The sequence below is a fragment of the Drosophila simulans genome, chromosome 3R, assembly GCF_016746395.2.
Source record: "Drosophila simulans strain w501 chromosome 3R, Prin_Dsim_3.1, whole genome shotgun sequence".
Lineage (NCBI taxonomy): Eukaryota > Metazoa > Arthropoda > Insecta > Diptera > Drosophilidae > Drosophila > Drosophila simulans.
Window position 1 is genome coordinate 1,145,122 of NC_052523.2, and position 13,433 is coordinate 1,158,554.

At 43.4% G+C, this 13,433-nt stretch overlaps 5 protein-coding genes across 8 annotated transcripts; 3 read left to right on the forward strand and 2 right to left on the reverse strand.

Moving 5' to 3' along the window:
• Positions 1-3,156: 3,156 nt before the first annotated feature.
• LOC6726715 (serine/arginine repetitive matrix protein 2) lies at positions 3,157-6,776 on the reverse strand. The gene is made up of 6 exons (XM_016176032.3): positions 6,499-6,776; positions 5,148-5,484; positions 4,756-4,874; positions 4,140-4,679; positions 3,690-3,985; positions 3,157-3,555 (listed from the first exon to the last, which is right to left on the reverse strand). Exons 2-6 carry the CDS (start codon positions 5,364-5,366, stop codon positions 3,455-3,457), a joined length of 1,275 nt encoding a protein of 424 aa, XP_016033194.2. The 5' UTR covers positions 5,367-5,484; positions 6,499-6,776; the 3' UTR covers positions 3,157-3,454.
• A 269-nt stretch (positions 6,777-7,045) lies between these two features.
• On the forward strand, positions 7,046-8,446 carry LOC6726716 (mediator of RNA polymerase II transcription subunit 31). Of its 3 annotated transcripts, XM_016176101.3 has the most exons (4): positions 7,046-7,163; positions 7,417-7,578; positions 7,719-7,808; positions 7,897-8,446. In XM_016176101.3, the coding sequence occupies exons 2-4, from the start codon at positions 7,551-7,553 to the stop codon at positions 8,397-8,399; spliced, it is 621 nt and encodes a 206-aa protein (XP_016033195.1). In that variant the 5' UTR covers positions 7,046-7,163; positions 7,417-7,550; the 3' UTR covers positions 8,400-8,446. The 3 variants fall into 3 exon arrangements, with proteins under 3 accessions (XP_016033195.1, XP_016033197.1, XP_002102127.1); XM_016176103.3 differs by lacking the exon at positions 7,417-7,578 and having other exon boundaries at positions 7,054-7,163; XM_002102091.4 differs by having other exon boundaries at positions 7,157-7,578.
• Positions 7,085-9,725, forward strand: LOC27206414 (structure-specific endonuclease subunit SLX1 homolog). The gene is made up of 2 exons (XM_016174432.2): positions 7,085-7,163; positions 8,704-9,725. Exons 1-2 carry the CDS (start codon positions 7,151-7,153, stop codon positions 9,582-9,584), a joined length of 894 nt encoding a protein of 297 aa, XP_016033198.1. The 5' UTR covers positions 7,085-7,150; the 3' UTR covers positions 9,585-9,725.
• Positions 9,726-9,811: 86 nt separating this feature from the next.
• Positions 9,812-10,833, reverse strand: LOC6726718. Of its 2 annotated transcripts, none has more exons than XM_002102093.4 (2): positions 10,319-10,832; positions 9,812-10,238 (listed from the first exon to the last, which is right to left on the reverse strand). In XM_002102093.4, exons 1-2 carry the CDS (start codon positions 10,719-10,721, stop codon positions 9,946-9,948), a joined length of 696 nt encoding a protein of 231 aa, XP_002102129.1. In that variant the 5' UTR covers positions 10,722-10,832; the 3' UTR covers positions 9,812-9,945. The 2 variants fall into 2 exon arrangements, with proteins under 2 accessions (XP_002102129.1, XP_016033199.1); XM_016176031.3 differs by having other exon boundaries at positions 10,112-10,238; positions 10,315-10,833.
• Positions 10,834-11,010: 177 nt separating this feature from the next.
• LOC6726719 (pickpocket protein 28) lies at positions 11,011-13,376 on the forward strand. The gene is made up of 4 exons (XM_002102094.4): positions 11,011-11,397; positions 11,626-11,728; positions 11,796-12,370; positions 12,445-13,376. The coding sequence occupies exons 1-4, from the start codon at positions 11,131-11,133 to the stop codon at positions 13,186-13,188; spliced, it is 1,689 nt and encodes a 562-aa protein (XP_002102130.1). The 5' UTR covers positions 11,011-11,130; the 3' UTR covers positions 13,189-13,376.
• The last annotated feature ends 57 nt before the right edge of the window (positions 13,377-13,433 follow it).

Below are 13,433 nucleotides of genomic sequence, written 5' to 3' on the forward strand. Positions count from 1 at the left end.
TTGATGCCCATCAAACGGAAAGTACAATAGCCACACTCATACCAAGATTAAAATGGTTAAAAGCATTTTCAAATTAGATCCTACCTAAATGCGGAACTTCACCCAAATCACCATTAGAACCCATTAAATCCTAACTGAACTCAGCCCTACGGACAACATTAGGAGCATTTTCCTCGACACCCAAATACAACCTTTATCTATACGCCAATATTTAAACAATAGAAACCAGAAACACACCCTTCAGCTCGAAACATATACATCGCTTAACCGAATTATACAATGGATACCAATAGAAAAAGGAAGAACGATGTAGTTGAGTTTCTCGAATAGCTGATACCCGTTACTCAACTGTCACATAAGTTGTTTTTTCATATCGAATAAATTTAGAGAGAGAAAATGAAAACGAATTTTAAAAGTAATGGCGAGGCACTTTTTGCGTTTGCGACTCTTCCCTAATATCCCCAAAATTTATACTGAGTTGAGCATAGGTGACCGCACTTCGACCATACTAAGTTGAGTCCTTTTCAAAATCACCAGAATTCGCCTATAAAACACAAGATTGAAGTTTAAAGTCCGGTTCTCCCAACCAACAAAGAATCTATATCGATTATGCACCACCAAGTACATATACTCGTAGATTCCAAAATCCAAGCACAAAGATCAGAGAACCATGACCCATTAAGAAACCCCACATTTGAAACATTACAGCAAACTATTAGTTTTCATTTTACTGTCTTTCCTAATCTATAAGTTGAGTATTATCATGTGTTTAGTTAATTTTGTAATTTGGATAAATCCGTTTGACCGATTCATCCCTGTACCTTAAGTTTTAAACTAACGGCTACAGCGTATGAAAATATGATAATTAAATACAACATTTTAATCCACGTTAAGCAATTCAAACCAATAAACTCTATTTGGCCAATGCACTTTGTATGAGCGCAACTTAATGCTAAATATTTTTTACAATAACGAAATTAGAGTTACTGAAATCGGATATTTTTTGGAAATCAGACAAATTGTTCAAGCTTATGAAAGCCGATAAAGAAAAACGAGGAAAGAGACTATTTATGCATAGGCATAAATAGTTTCATTTCTTGAAAATCAAAAACATGTGTAGCAAACCTGATTTAAATTTTGTGACAAAGCTGCAGTTCAACAAATAAATTGTCATTGGTCGATTTTGAAGCACATCCAGAAATATAATAGCTTTATAACGAGAAAGACTTCAAGAGCTTGCAGAATATTTTTTTTTCTGGTCACGTCCATACTTAAAAACCCAAACTAACTGTACTAAACTAAGTATATTAGATGTTATGTTTAAAATAGAAAACCAAATTTAAAATCCACTTATGATTTTGAAGTCATTAGTTCCATTAGTGTTTCTCTATTTAAACCCGTTAGTCGTACAGTAAAAGATTCGTCTAAAAGTATGTAACAGGCAGAAGGAAGCGTTCCGACTATATAAAGTATATATGTATATTCTTGATTAGCCGAGTCGATCTAGCCATGTCCCTCTGTCCGTATGAACGGCCAGATCTTAGGAACTATGTATAAACTAGAAGGTTGAGATTCAGAATACAGATTCTAGAGACATAGACGCTGCGCAAGTTTGTTGACCCATGTAGCCACGCCCACTCTAACGACCACTAACCGTACAAAAGGGCCGCGCCCACACTTTTGAAAAACGTGTTAATATTTTCTCACATTTTTTTAGTCTTGTTAATTTCTATCGATTTGCCAAAAAACATTTTGCCATGCCTACTCTAACGCCCTAAAGCCGACCAACCGGTCACCCCATACTTACATACTTTTCAACGAATTCAGTATACCCTAGTATCTAGTATACTCTACACGGTCGAAAACTCTTCCTTCTGCGTGTTACATACTTTTGAAGGAATGACCAAGATTATGGAAATTTTTAATATTAGCTCGTCAGATATTACTGATGACGACATTTCTGATGCGATATTGCACAGTAATGATTCCCCTTAACCCCGGATTTGCAGGCCAATTGCAATTAGAAATATTGCAAAGCTTTTTGGAAGGATGGCTAGCAAAAAACTATCCTTCCTAATTCGTGCTTTTGTCGATCCCAATCAGTATGGATTTTTGCATGGACGCTCAAATACTAACAACCTAGCCATCTTCTCTAAACACTGACAAAGTTTTATTATTTCTTTGCGGTCCAAACTTTCCAGACTTGGCGAATGCCAATCTTCGAATGAGAAGAGTGAATACTCTTCCTTTTTAAATTGTATAACATCGTGAATCTCGAGATTAATGAAACTGTTTCACTGCTTTTCAATATTTTTATCAATTATATTTGTTCGTGCTTACAATTTTGTAATTACCTGCTTTACGCCGATGATCTCAAAATCTATATGACAGTTAACACTATTAGTGACAGTTTTTTACTTCACTAAAAATAATCAGCCCTTAAATATAAATAAATGCTTCTTTTTACTTCATAAATAAAGAATCGCTGTTATTGTTAAATAAGTTTTTGGAACTGGGAGTCCTTTTTGATAGGAAATTCCAGTATTCTGCGCCAGTGAATTATATTCCTCCAAAGGAGTATGCAATCATGATGCTTTTAAGGCGAAATAACATGTAGTTAGGATATCCGTACTCGCATACTCTGCATTCGTCCGTTCTAGGAATACGCTTCCATTATCTGGAGGCCATCTGACACCGTGCATATCAATAGACTCTAACGGCTTCAGTGGAGGATCGGCGTTTGATAGCTCTCTTTATTAATGATACATTGAAAGTTCTTCTCTTTTGGCATCGATTAATATTAATATTCCAGTAAGGAGTCTTCGCCCCATGGTCCCATTTAAAGAAGCCACTATCAGGACCAATCATGCCCGAAATGAACCGATCTTGAGGGCCTTGCGATTAGTTAACTCTCTTCCTGAAAGCATTCGCTTTAGTAAGGGAGCTGATAGGCTTAAGTTTAAAGAACTTTTAAATACGCCATTGCCGTAAATAAATAAATAAATTTCTGACGATGCTGACTGTTTCCCATCGCTTATTTTTCACCATTCATACCTGCGAACAGTCTCCTGATATTTTTATATTAAGTGCGCTTCAGCTCACAGTGGTAACTCGCATTCCATTAAATTAACTAACATCCATTAAAAACGAAATTCCTTGAGTTGAGCAATGAATAGTTTGTATTTCGGAAATGCGATTAACAATATCATTCATGAACTATACAAAACTCGACCATATTTACTTATATTAGAACTTGCCATATATACACGAGAACGTCTCTATGCCTAAGCGCTCTTTTTGGACGCTTTTAACATGGTTTAAAACTTAGAAATATTTTAGAACTAGGCGGTAACTTAGTGCAACGAGAGAAACATCTGACTTTAGCCGGTGGTTGTTACATTCTGTTCATTCAATTGTTCTTAATTCAATAGTTTGTGGTCCAATCTACTTGTGCTCACTTCAGCAAGTAGTCCATCTCCGACTTTGTGGTGGACATGTACTGATCCAGCTCCATGTCAAGATCCTCGCGTTTCACCTCAGGGCGCTGTGGTTTGCCTATTAAACAGAGAAAACATTTTAGGCAAGAGTCTAAGTAGGAATTAGAGACGAAAACACGTCAATTTTGAGTTTCAAGTGCCTATTTCCAGATCCAGTCCGGTTTGTCTCCTGGCCACTTGTCTCGCTTTTACCTGTTGGCTTACGACTACGACTGCGTCCCCGGCGAACCTGTTGCTGCGGGCCATTTTTGCCACCGTTCGTCGCCTTAACCTTCGCGTTTTTGTCGATTTTACCATTTCTGATGATGTTGCCCTTTGCAGCGCCTGCACTGCGTCCGCGTCTCTGGCGAGGATTAGCCCGGCCCTGAGCAGTAGCGGCGATAGCGGCAGCAGCGACGGCAGCAGCACGATTGCGCGAGCGTGAGCGTCGAGCAGGAGCAGGATTGTTAACTGCCCCACCGCTAGAAGCAGCGTTTCTTGCAACAGATCTGTAATAAAAATATGTATTCAGTATGCGGCAAATGATCATTGTTTTAATAATTATGCATTTTATACATATTGTATTTACTTAGAAACCCAAAGAAATGTAAGTCTTTTGGTTTAAGGCTGAGATCAGTTGAATTTGTAAGGCACGAAACATACCTTCTACGTGGTCGTCCTTGACGTCCGGCAATCGAGGCGGAAACTCCCTTCTTTTGGGAAATCTGAGCACTACGACGCTTCTCGACCCGTCCACCTGCCACACCTCGAATTTGGCTTGGTGCCCGGCGCTGCGGCGGGATCTTGGCTTGGTTGTTTCTCTGGCCGGTTCGCACGCCAAGGCGATGCTTGACCGAAAGCCGCTGTTTCACTGGAACACGGCCCTGGGCGGAGCGATCGCGATTGCGGCTCTGGGAACGCCCAATGCTGCGTCCACGGCTTTGGGAACGTGCCCTGTCCACACGCTGTGTTTGCGGGTGGCGCGAACGGGACCGAGAGCGGGAACGTCCTCGTGGGGCTTGCTGCTGCTGTCGCTGACGACGCTCAACGCGCTCGGCGGCACCGCCCACAGAAGGGCGGCGCTGTCCTAGCCGCTGCCGAAGTCCGCCTCCACCTCCGTTGGTGGCGGGGACATTGCGCATGCTGCTGCCGCTGCGGCGATTGCGTGCGGCATTGCCGCTTGCCACTAGATCGGCACGCATCCTGAGCGATTAACGAAGAAGTACAGAGATGTTGCAGTGGATTGATAGTTGAGCGCGATTATAGGCAAGATGCTTACGTTGCTACCCTGGTCACGTTGTTGGACCGTATGGGCTTCCCGTTGGGCGCCAGTCGCAGCGACTTGACGCCGGCGACGCGTTGTCCGCGTCCGCTGACGGCGGTGGTCCGTAAGCTTCTCTGTAAGGAGGCATAAGGTTGTGTGGAAGTTTTGGTGTCAGTACGCTGCTGCAGTGTTGGAGTTCAAGATCAAGGGATAGAGAGAGAGTCTGATAGTCTGAGAGTCTGTAGGGTTTTTGGGTAACACGCAGAAGGCGCACTTTTCTCGACAGCATAGTCCGACCCCTCTCCTCCGGGTAATCCAAGCCACTGCTGTCAGACATAAACCTGTCCTACGGATCAGGTCGCTTTCCGATGTCTGAGTGCATTATTCGGTTTTTGGGAAACACGTACGCGCTTCAGTTTGAGGGCCGTCTGAACGGTGTGGAGCCGCTTGAATTCCTTCAGCAGCCGGGAGTTGACCGCGGACATTCCTTGATTTCCGGCTCCGCTGTTCACAATGCGGCGACTCCTGCTCCTGGATCGGCTGCGACCACGTCCCTGTGGCGTCTGCTTCGGCTGCTTCGACTGCATCTGCGTGAAGCGCTCGTTTAAGGAGATTCCAGTGTTCATGATTGCTGCGGCTTTGCTTTTATAAATTGATCCTTATAATGTATGTTTTTTCACTGTTCTCTGCTTGACTCTTGGACCGTCGAGTGATTGTGTTTCTGCGCCGAAAACCGGTTTGCAACTGTAATGGAAAGGAAAAATGCATTGAGTTTTGTAGGCAGTCAGGTACGCCAGGGCGAAATGGTGACCCCCGGACAGGTAGTGCCAGCTGACACCCATAAACGCTAAGCTCACCCAGTTCTTTAAAATCCACCAATAAATCTGCAGCTGTTCGTATGTGGAAATGCCAACCGTTGGCCCTATTCCTTAAGCACCCACGTAAATACAACCGTGGCCATAGTTACAACACTAAGCATTTTAACAAATTTCCCATTTAAGAGCATTGATTCATTTCACATGCACATAGGGAATTATGGTTAGAAGAGTCGCGACTGTGAGATACCCAGTACTGAGCCAATACATTCATTTCATACGTTTCTGATAATCCTATTTGAACTATTATGACACTTGTATGAAACTTCGGTGTTATATGCCAATGTAGGCGTTGAATGAGGGCGTGGCAAGGTTTTGACGAAGGAGTAATCTAGAGGGACATGGTCAGATCGATCAATTCAGTGGTCCGGATCGAAGATACGTGTACATTGTAGGGTTGGAATTACTTTTTTCTACCAGTTACACACTGTACACTTTTTATTTTATAATACAGTTTTATTTAAAAATGATAACCCAAGGTAAAGCCCGATTTATTCTGAATTTAGCAGTACGAATTAGTGTGGCAAGCCAATCGATCAATTGAAATTGCGACTGTGGCTTGCGGACACAAGAGAGACTTACATTCGTAATTGCATTGAAATAATGAAGAAGCCTATCAAGAAACAATCTTTGGTTCTATTTGGACGGCAGCTGTGCTGTGCTGTATAGATAGATATGTACGTGTGTGTGTGTACATATGTATGCATCTGTATATATACATGTTGGGGTTGTATTCAAGCAGAGCACACTGTAATCTAATAATAGTTTCTTCGCCAACATGAACTTTTTGTGGATGATGATTAACCCGTCGAAATCGGGGCCATAATTGCATATATATTATGTTTCATATGCACTTAAATTACATAATTTTGTTAATACTTACATTTCTGACTTGTGCGTCGCTGCTTCGCTTGTAACTCAGCACAAAAATAGTTGCGGGGGCGTTCTGTCCACAGACAGAAATTGGTTTCACTCGTAGATTGCTCGTTTATTTAGCTTATTTAGCCGTAACTACGATGTTTTCAGTGGTTTGGTTCCGATTAGATATGTTTTCCAGACGAAATTCAAGTTTTTCCTCGCTGCTTTTCAGGCTGACAAAGAAATCAGGCATTGAGTGATTGTTCTCCACAGCGTTCGTCGTAGGTGTTTGAAAATACCGAATAAAATGCGCATCGCATTAGGGGTACTAAAAAAAATACTTAAGGCTACACACAATTGATGATAAATTATTATTATTATTATATCGGAAATTTTATATTTTTATATAAATTTTAATTGTTTTATTATGATTATTTATAGACACCATTCGTTCCATTCATGGTACATACACTCAGATTCGTTTAAACTTTCTCTGGTATTAAAGATTTTTTTGGTTAAAACACCCCAATTCAAATTTTTAACATCGAAACATTTTCAGGAATACGAAATAAAATATACTGAAAAGCAGTATTTTTACGAACAAAATTCGCGTTCTGGTGAGCTTGCAGCCCTGGCGGGGACAGAAGTAGGGTTGTCGCCGGCCATCAACAATCCAAATGAACTCCTACGGTTTGTAGACAATATTAAAAACTGAATTTAACTGCCTTCCCACAAGAAATCACCAACACAAAGGGAGCGACAACCCACCGCCTGCGCCCAGAAACCTGGTCGACTGTTTTCCCCAGTTTTCTTTTGACCCGCAACCTGCGTTTGCTCTGTGCAGCCATACATTTTATTTCATTAGCAAAGCGCATATTTTTATAATTTTACTTGTGTGTTTTGTTTGCCGCGACATTTCGTTTCCAATTCGATGGTGCACCAGAACACACAGCTCAGAACATCCACATAGCACACTGAAAGAAACCAAGAAACCAAGAACCCAACCCGACACCGAAACTGAATAGACGCAAGTACCGACCCAACGAGACCCTTTCCAAAGCCAAAGACCAGTCCAAAATGGCCAAAATGTACGGAAAGGGTAAGAGTAAGTACACGCCAATCCACACCCACTTTCGCATTGTAATCTAACACCTACTGACACCGCTTGGCATGCCGAATCCTCAGAGATCTAACGAAAGTGGTGCTGATTTGTCAGGGACTAATGCTCTCCAATCTATTCCGTAGCTGCTATCGAGTCGGAGGAGCTGCAGAAGCGACGCTGGCAGATCGAGCTGGAGTTCGTGCAGTGCCTGTCGAACCCGAACTATCTAAACTGTAAGAATAATATTACCTCGATAGGATAATTAACTAATTCACCATATGCGCGAACATATAAATAAACAATTACAATGCCTCCTGCCAGTCCTTGCACAGCGTGGATTTTTCAAGGACCAGTCGTTCATCAACTACCTGAAGTATCTGCAGTACTGGAAGGAGCCGGACTATGCGAAATACCTCATGTACCCAATGTGCCTCTACTTCCTCGATCTGCTGCAGTACGAACACTTCCGCCGGGAGATCGTCAACTCGCAGTGCTGCAAGTTCATAGACGACCAGGCCATTCTGCAGTGGCAGCACTACACTCGCAAGCGCATCAAACTGATCGAAAACGTTACGGCCGCCCAGCAGCAACAACAGCAGCTTCAGCAGCAACAGCAGCAGGCGAACGGCATGGAGGCAGCAACGGGAGGAGATTCAGCAGCACCTACCCCCAACGTGAACGGGTCAGCTTCCACGGCGGATGGCCAACAGACGTCTTCGGCCCTACAGCCTGTCCAAGCCCAGCCGGGAAATCCCCAGCAGCAGCAGCAGCAGCAAATCAATGGCCTGGCATCGGGTGCCAACATAAAACTAGAGTTAAACTAGCGCTGGCAACTGAAAGTTTACCAATAAAATAGTCTAAGAACCTGGAACAAGTTACTTTGCATTCCATTTACTATCTTCCTTTCCGGATAAGAAACTGCAACCGCTAAACACCTGCTGCGCATAAAAATAAGTGTTTAATTTAGCCAAACTAAAATTCTAAAATAATTTTATTTTTCATTTTATTTTAGAAAAGCTTGAAACCCTCATCTCATTACTTTGGTTAGGGTGTCGCCTCCTTTGTCGTTGGTTTTTGGTTGCAGACACAAAGCAAGTTGCATTAATCCATCTGTTGGTGAATTCACAGACCCACAGGACACAGGTTCTCAACAGGAGGAAACCGTCGCGCTAAAGGGCCACTTCTACGGCGTCTACTTGCTATGCAGCCAGAGCTTGGATCCTCGCTACCGGGGAAAGTGCTACGTGGGCTTCACCGTGAACCCCAAACGGCGGATACGCCAACACAATCTTGGTTGTGACTTCGGCGGCGCGAGGAAAACCAGCCGCAAGGGGCCGTGGCTGATGGTAATGATCGTGCACGGATTCCCGAATAATACAGTGGCACTCCAGTTTGAATGGGCTTGGCAACAGCCCTCGCTTTCAACCAGGCTTAAAATGTACCCTGAATTAAAACGAAAACTGCCCAGGGAGACGTTCTTTGACTACAACTTTAGGATCCTCAGTCATATGCTGGGGGTTGGCCCTTGGAATAGATTACCGCTCACCGTTCGCTGGCTAGAAACGGATTACGAGAGGCCATTTAGCAAGACACTGCCTAACCACATGGAAATTGTGAGTGGCAAGGTTTCCATTAGTGCCTCACAACGTAGGAGACCTGATGATGCAGTACCGCCTCCACCTGTGGCGTGGGCTTCCGAGTGCCACCTTTGTATGCAGCAAATCGAGCAGCCGGAGAAATCCCGCCTGGGATGCACAAATCAAATGTGTCGGCTGACATGCCATATGGTGTGCCTGGCCAATTACCTTCTGGGCGACGAGCCAGGTCATTACATCCCAGTTGGAGGAGAGTGTCCGCTGTGTGAGACCCGTCTCAGCTGGGCAGCCCTGCTGCAGCGCAAACGTCTGCTTATGGGCGTGCCTGAGGAACTGCAGGATCATGACGAGGATCTGAGCGACGACATTGATGTGGACAGCGATATTGAAGATGCCCAGGAGCTCAGCGATTAGTTGAAGACCCAATTGCTTTTATTTACAAATGCTAATGTATCGCATAAGCTAAAAGTATCTAATGCGATCTTAAAAGTAAACATTTTAACTAAATACTTAAGAAAATATAAAATAGAATAAATATTATTATTAAAAAGTCAATACTGAGTATAATTTCGATTTTTTTGATGTGTTTGAGGTTTAAACGAAAGAAGTTAAATGCAGCATTTTAAAATGTAACAAACTAATTAATATTTATCAGTTTTTATTCTCAAAGTATAATGAAATAAATTATTAGGGTTGTTTCCCATTCCGTTAGTTGCTTATTGCCTAAGAATACGTTCAGTAAATTGACAGAAGAACATGTATTACATTGATAAAGTTAAAGGTCGAGGTGGGAAACATGTGTCTTAATGCTTCTTAAAGCGTTTCTATAGTCTTGTAAAAGTTGAGCCATTTTCCGCTTTTCCTCCAAGTAATACTCCATGGACATTTGTACGTACTCCTGTCCCTTGAAGTTGAACACAGACACTTCAGTAGTATCTATATTGTCGGGTTCGGCTCTAACTCGGCCTGCATTCGATTTGGGTTCCGTTTTCACAGCTTCCTCTAGAGCAATGACAATGGAGGATTCCTTCGGGCGCTTCTGCGGTGGACTATCGTGGACTATGTCAACTGAAAACAAAGTTAAAGAAATTAATAAAGCATAAGTTGCAATACCAATGTGATGAATCCAGCCGGTTATATTTACTTACGATCCTTCTTAAGAGTTGTGGTAATTGAGGTGGTATCCACATTGTTGATGCTGAGCTCATCGTCGCTCAGGTTAATATAGTAGCTCTCATGCGAAGTGGAAGCCACTTGTTGGGGCTCCTCGTCCGGCTTGGTACTGCTTTCCTCATACGGATACGGCACTGCCTCGCCGACGAGGAGCGTTCTGTTCTTGGAGGAGGATATGAACTTGCGGTCAAAGTGAAGGGAGCACATAAAAAGCTGGCTATGGGGAATCTTTGGATGCACTTGGCCGTTTTCGTGCCAGATTCTCGCCCGGTGCGGTTGTTTGGGAAAGGCAAACAGGGTTCTTCCTTTGGTCAGCGCGTTTTCGTGGCCCACGTAATAGTATTCGCAGTCCTTGTACGCGCAAGACCTTGTCGTCATATTAATAAATTAAAATTTTTACACGAACTTAATAATTAAATAAACAGCGCAAATCGAGTACGATGCATTCGTTATCGATAACATATCGAGGCATATCGAGGATTTGGATTTTCAACTCGTTTCCACTTTTCTGCATTTTTATATATATTTATTTGCAGTTATAATTTTTAATAACACAGGTGAATGTGATAATAATTAATTGGGATAACGTGTCAACAAATACAATTTATAAAATTACAATCCAAACTTTTTTTGCAAGTTCACTCCAAATTTCCTATCAATATGGCAGGTCCGCCAAGAAACGGGAAAAATTCTTGTTTTGCCATTCGTCTTTCACGTTGATTTCGTATGCGATCCACATGGATTACTTGAAGCTATGCTTGTGCGCGTCAAGAATTGAATAGACACCATGACCATAACGGATTCCGAACTCGACAGCAGCAAGAGCATCGAATTGACATGCAGGAGGAGAAAGAAGGCAGGTTCCGTCGCCTGCGAAGGATTCATCACCACGTACCATGAATACTGCAGGAACACTTCCATACATGGTGTCCAATATCTTGGCGAGCAGGAGCGCCCCTTCCGCGAGCGCATCTTTTGGCTGTTCGTGTTCCTGATCTCGATCTACGGCTGCTCCACACTGATTCAAAGTGCCTACACCAAGTGGACCGAAACGGTGCGAGTCCCTAGTAAAAGCTACATACGTAGCATCAGTAAAAGCTATCTGAAATAATAGAATTTAAAGTACAGATCCTTCAAACTCGCAATGTTTCAATATATAATGCTTCCTAACTGTAATGTTTTCTAAATATAAAAACACTACAGTGTCTTTTGTAAAATGAAAACAGCTCTTGCTGCCTTCAGCTGACAAAGAACAATAATAATATTTTGTGTATTTTTAAAGCCTGTGATCGTTAGCTTCGCGGAAAAATCGACCCCCGTGTGGAACATCCCGTTTCCGGCGGTCACAGTTTGCTCTGAGACCAAAAGGGTGCTAAAGCAGAAAGGTTTGTTATTTGGGAAGCCTCTAGTTCTACTGACTATGAAGATTAACATGTAACATTTGCTTGATAGGAAAAGAGACCACTTATGCTGATCTTTACAGCCAGTTCAGGGAGGATATGCGAGCTTCGCGGGTGTTTAGGCCCGAAAACGTTAGCGCCCTTGAGATGGAGGAGTTCCGCACCCTGCTGCACGTATGCAGCACGCAGATCATTGAAGAGGACATTCCTTTGATTGCCGGCGACGACTTGGACTACTTTGATGTTCTGCAGCGGATGCTGCCCCAGTTTGATCGGTACTTCTTTTACTGCCGCTGGCTAAGTCGCTCCGGCGAGTGCGAGACCTTCTTCCGGAAGACTCTTACGGAGGAGGGCATCTGCTATACTTTCAATGGGCTGAGAGCCACTGAGATATATCGGGACGACACCTATCAGTACCAACACAGCGGGGAGCCCCTGGAAATGGAAAATATTAGCTCGCAGCACACGCCCTGGACTCTGGAAACAGGCTATGCGCTGGACAGCGATGTGGAGACCTTTCCGGCACGGGTTTTAAGTGCCGGAGCGCGATCTGGCATTTTCCTGGCCCTCCAAAGCTTTAAGCAGGAGGTGGACTACGCCTGTCGAGGACCAGTGCAGGGATTTAAGGTGGGAAAATTTGAAAAAGAGCTGTTTGCTTTTTTCTTGCTGCAATGTGTGTCTACAGTACTGCCAATCTACAGGTACTGCTCCATGCGCCCGATGACGTTCCGCAGGTTTCCAAACAGTTTGTGCGCATTCCCATGGGCAAGGAGGTGCTGATCGCAGTGAAGCCCAACATGATCACCATGTCGTCGGGCATAGCAGAGTACCATCCAGTTCGGAGGCAGTGCTTCCTCAGCCACGAGCGGTCGCTGCGATTTTTTAAGGTGTACACCGAATCCAATTGCCAACTGGAGTGCCTGGCCAACTTCACGCTGACCAAGTGCGGATGCGTTAAGTTCTCGATGCCCAGAAATATGGACATGCCCGTATGCGGAGAGGACAAGATCCACTGCTATAATCGGGCGGAAAGGGAGTTGTTAGTCAGGGAATTTAAAAGGGTAAATGCGCTAAACGCTGGACGAGAAAATTCGCGGGGCGTGGAATCTGCCTGTAACTGCATGCCAGCATGCACATCCCTCGTCTACAACACGGAGATTTCCCAGGCCAACTTCGATTTGGAAGAAATGCTAGTGGCTGAGGGCGACACTGAGTTCCTGAAGGAGTATCCCGGCTCCCAGATGTCCCGCTTGTCCATTTACTTCAAGCAGAGTCAGTTCATCACATCGAAGCGGTCGGAGCTTTACGGAATGACCGAGTTTCTGGCGAATTGCGGTGGCATTTTCGGTTTGTTCATGGGGTTCTCCATCTTGAGTCTTGTGGAGATGATCTACCACTTCACGTTGCGGCTCTTTACCAATCTGAAGCGCCTGGTTAAAGGATAACCCATTAGCACTATTTCGTAGGTGCGAACAATTCTTATTGTTCCAAAAATTGTTATTTGAACTAATTATATTCAATGGAAAATAGAATATTGTTTTAGGTTGTTATATTTAATTTATGCTTTATTTAATTTAATGCTAAGTCTAGCAGAAATTTGTCAATATATGAAATTGATCTATTATGAGCCATACTCCGCAATTTTAAAACATATCTGACATAAAAACCAAGGAGTCATTCTTCTCGAACA

What these genes read in the sequence shown, in the direction of transcription:
- LOC6726715 (XM_016176032.3), bottom strand. Translation starts at nt 5,366, where the DNA reads ATGAACACTGGAATCTCCTTAAACGAGCGCTTCACGCAGATGCAGTCG. An exon ending in CGGCCCTCAAACTGAAGCGC is followed by an intron (nt 4,875 to 5,147) that starts GTACGTGTTTCC and finishes GCCTCCTTACAG; the next exon opens with AGAAGCTTACGGACCACCGC. An exon ending in CAAGGACGACCACGTAGAAG is followed by an intron (nt 3,986 to 4,139) that starts GTATGTTTCGTG and finishes TTTTTATTACAG; the next exon opens with ATCTGTTGCAAGAAACGCTG.
- LOC6726716 (XM_016176101.3), top strand. Translation starts at nt 7,551, where the DNA reads ATGGCCAAAATGTACGGAAAGGGTAAGA. An exon ending in AATGTACGGAAAGGGTAAGA is followed by an intron (nt 7,579 to 7,718) that starts GTAAGTACACGC and finishes TCTATTCCGTAG; the next exon opens with CTGCTATCGAGTCGGAGGAG. An exon ending in GAACCCGAACTATCTAAACT is followed by an intron (nt 7,809 to 7,896) that starts GTAAGAATAATA and finishes GCCTCCTGCCAG; the next exon opens with TCCTTGCACAGCGTGGATTT.
- LOC6726718 (XM_002102093.4), bottom strand. Translation starts at nt 10,721, where the DNA reads ATGACGACAAGGTCTTGCGCGTACAAGGACTGCGAATACTATTACGTG. An exon ending in CACAACTCTTAAGAAGGATC is followed by an intron (nt 10,239 to 10,318) that starts GTAAGTAAATAT and finishes CTTTGTTTTCAG; the next exon opens with TTGACATAGTCCACGATAGT.
- LOC6726719 (XM_002102094.4), top strand. Translation starts at nt 11,131, where the DNA reads ATGACCATAACGGATTCCGAACTCGACAGCAGCAAGAGCATCGAATTG. An exon ending in AAGGGTGCTAAAGCAGAAAG is followed by an intron (nt 11,729 to 11,795) that starts GTTTGTTATTTG and finishes TTTGCTTGATAG; the next exon opens with GAAAAGAGACCACTTATGCT. An exon ending in GACCAGTGCAGGGATTTAAG is followed by an intron (nt 12,371 to 12,444) that starts GTGGGAAAATTT and finishes GCCAATCTACAG; the next exon opens with GTACTGCTCCATGCGCCCGA.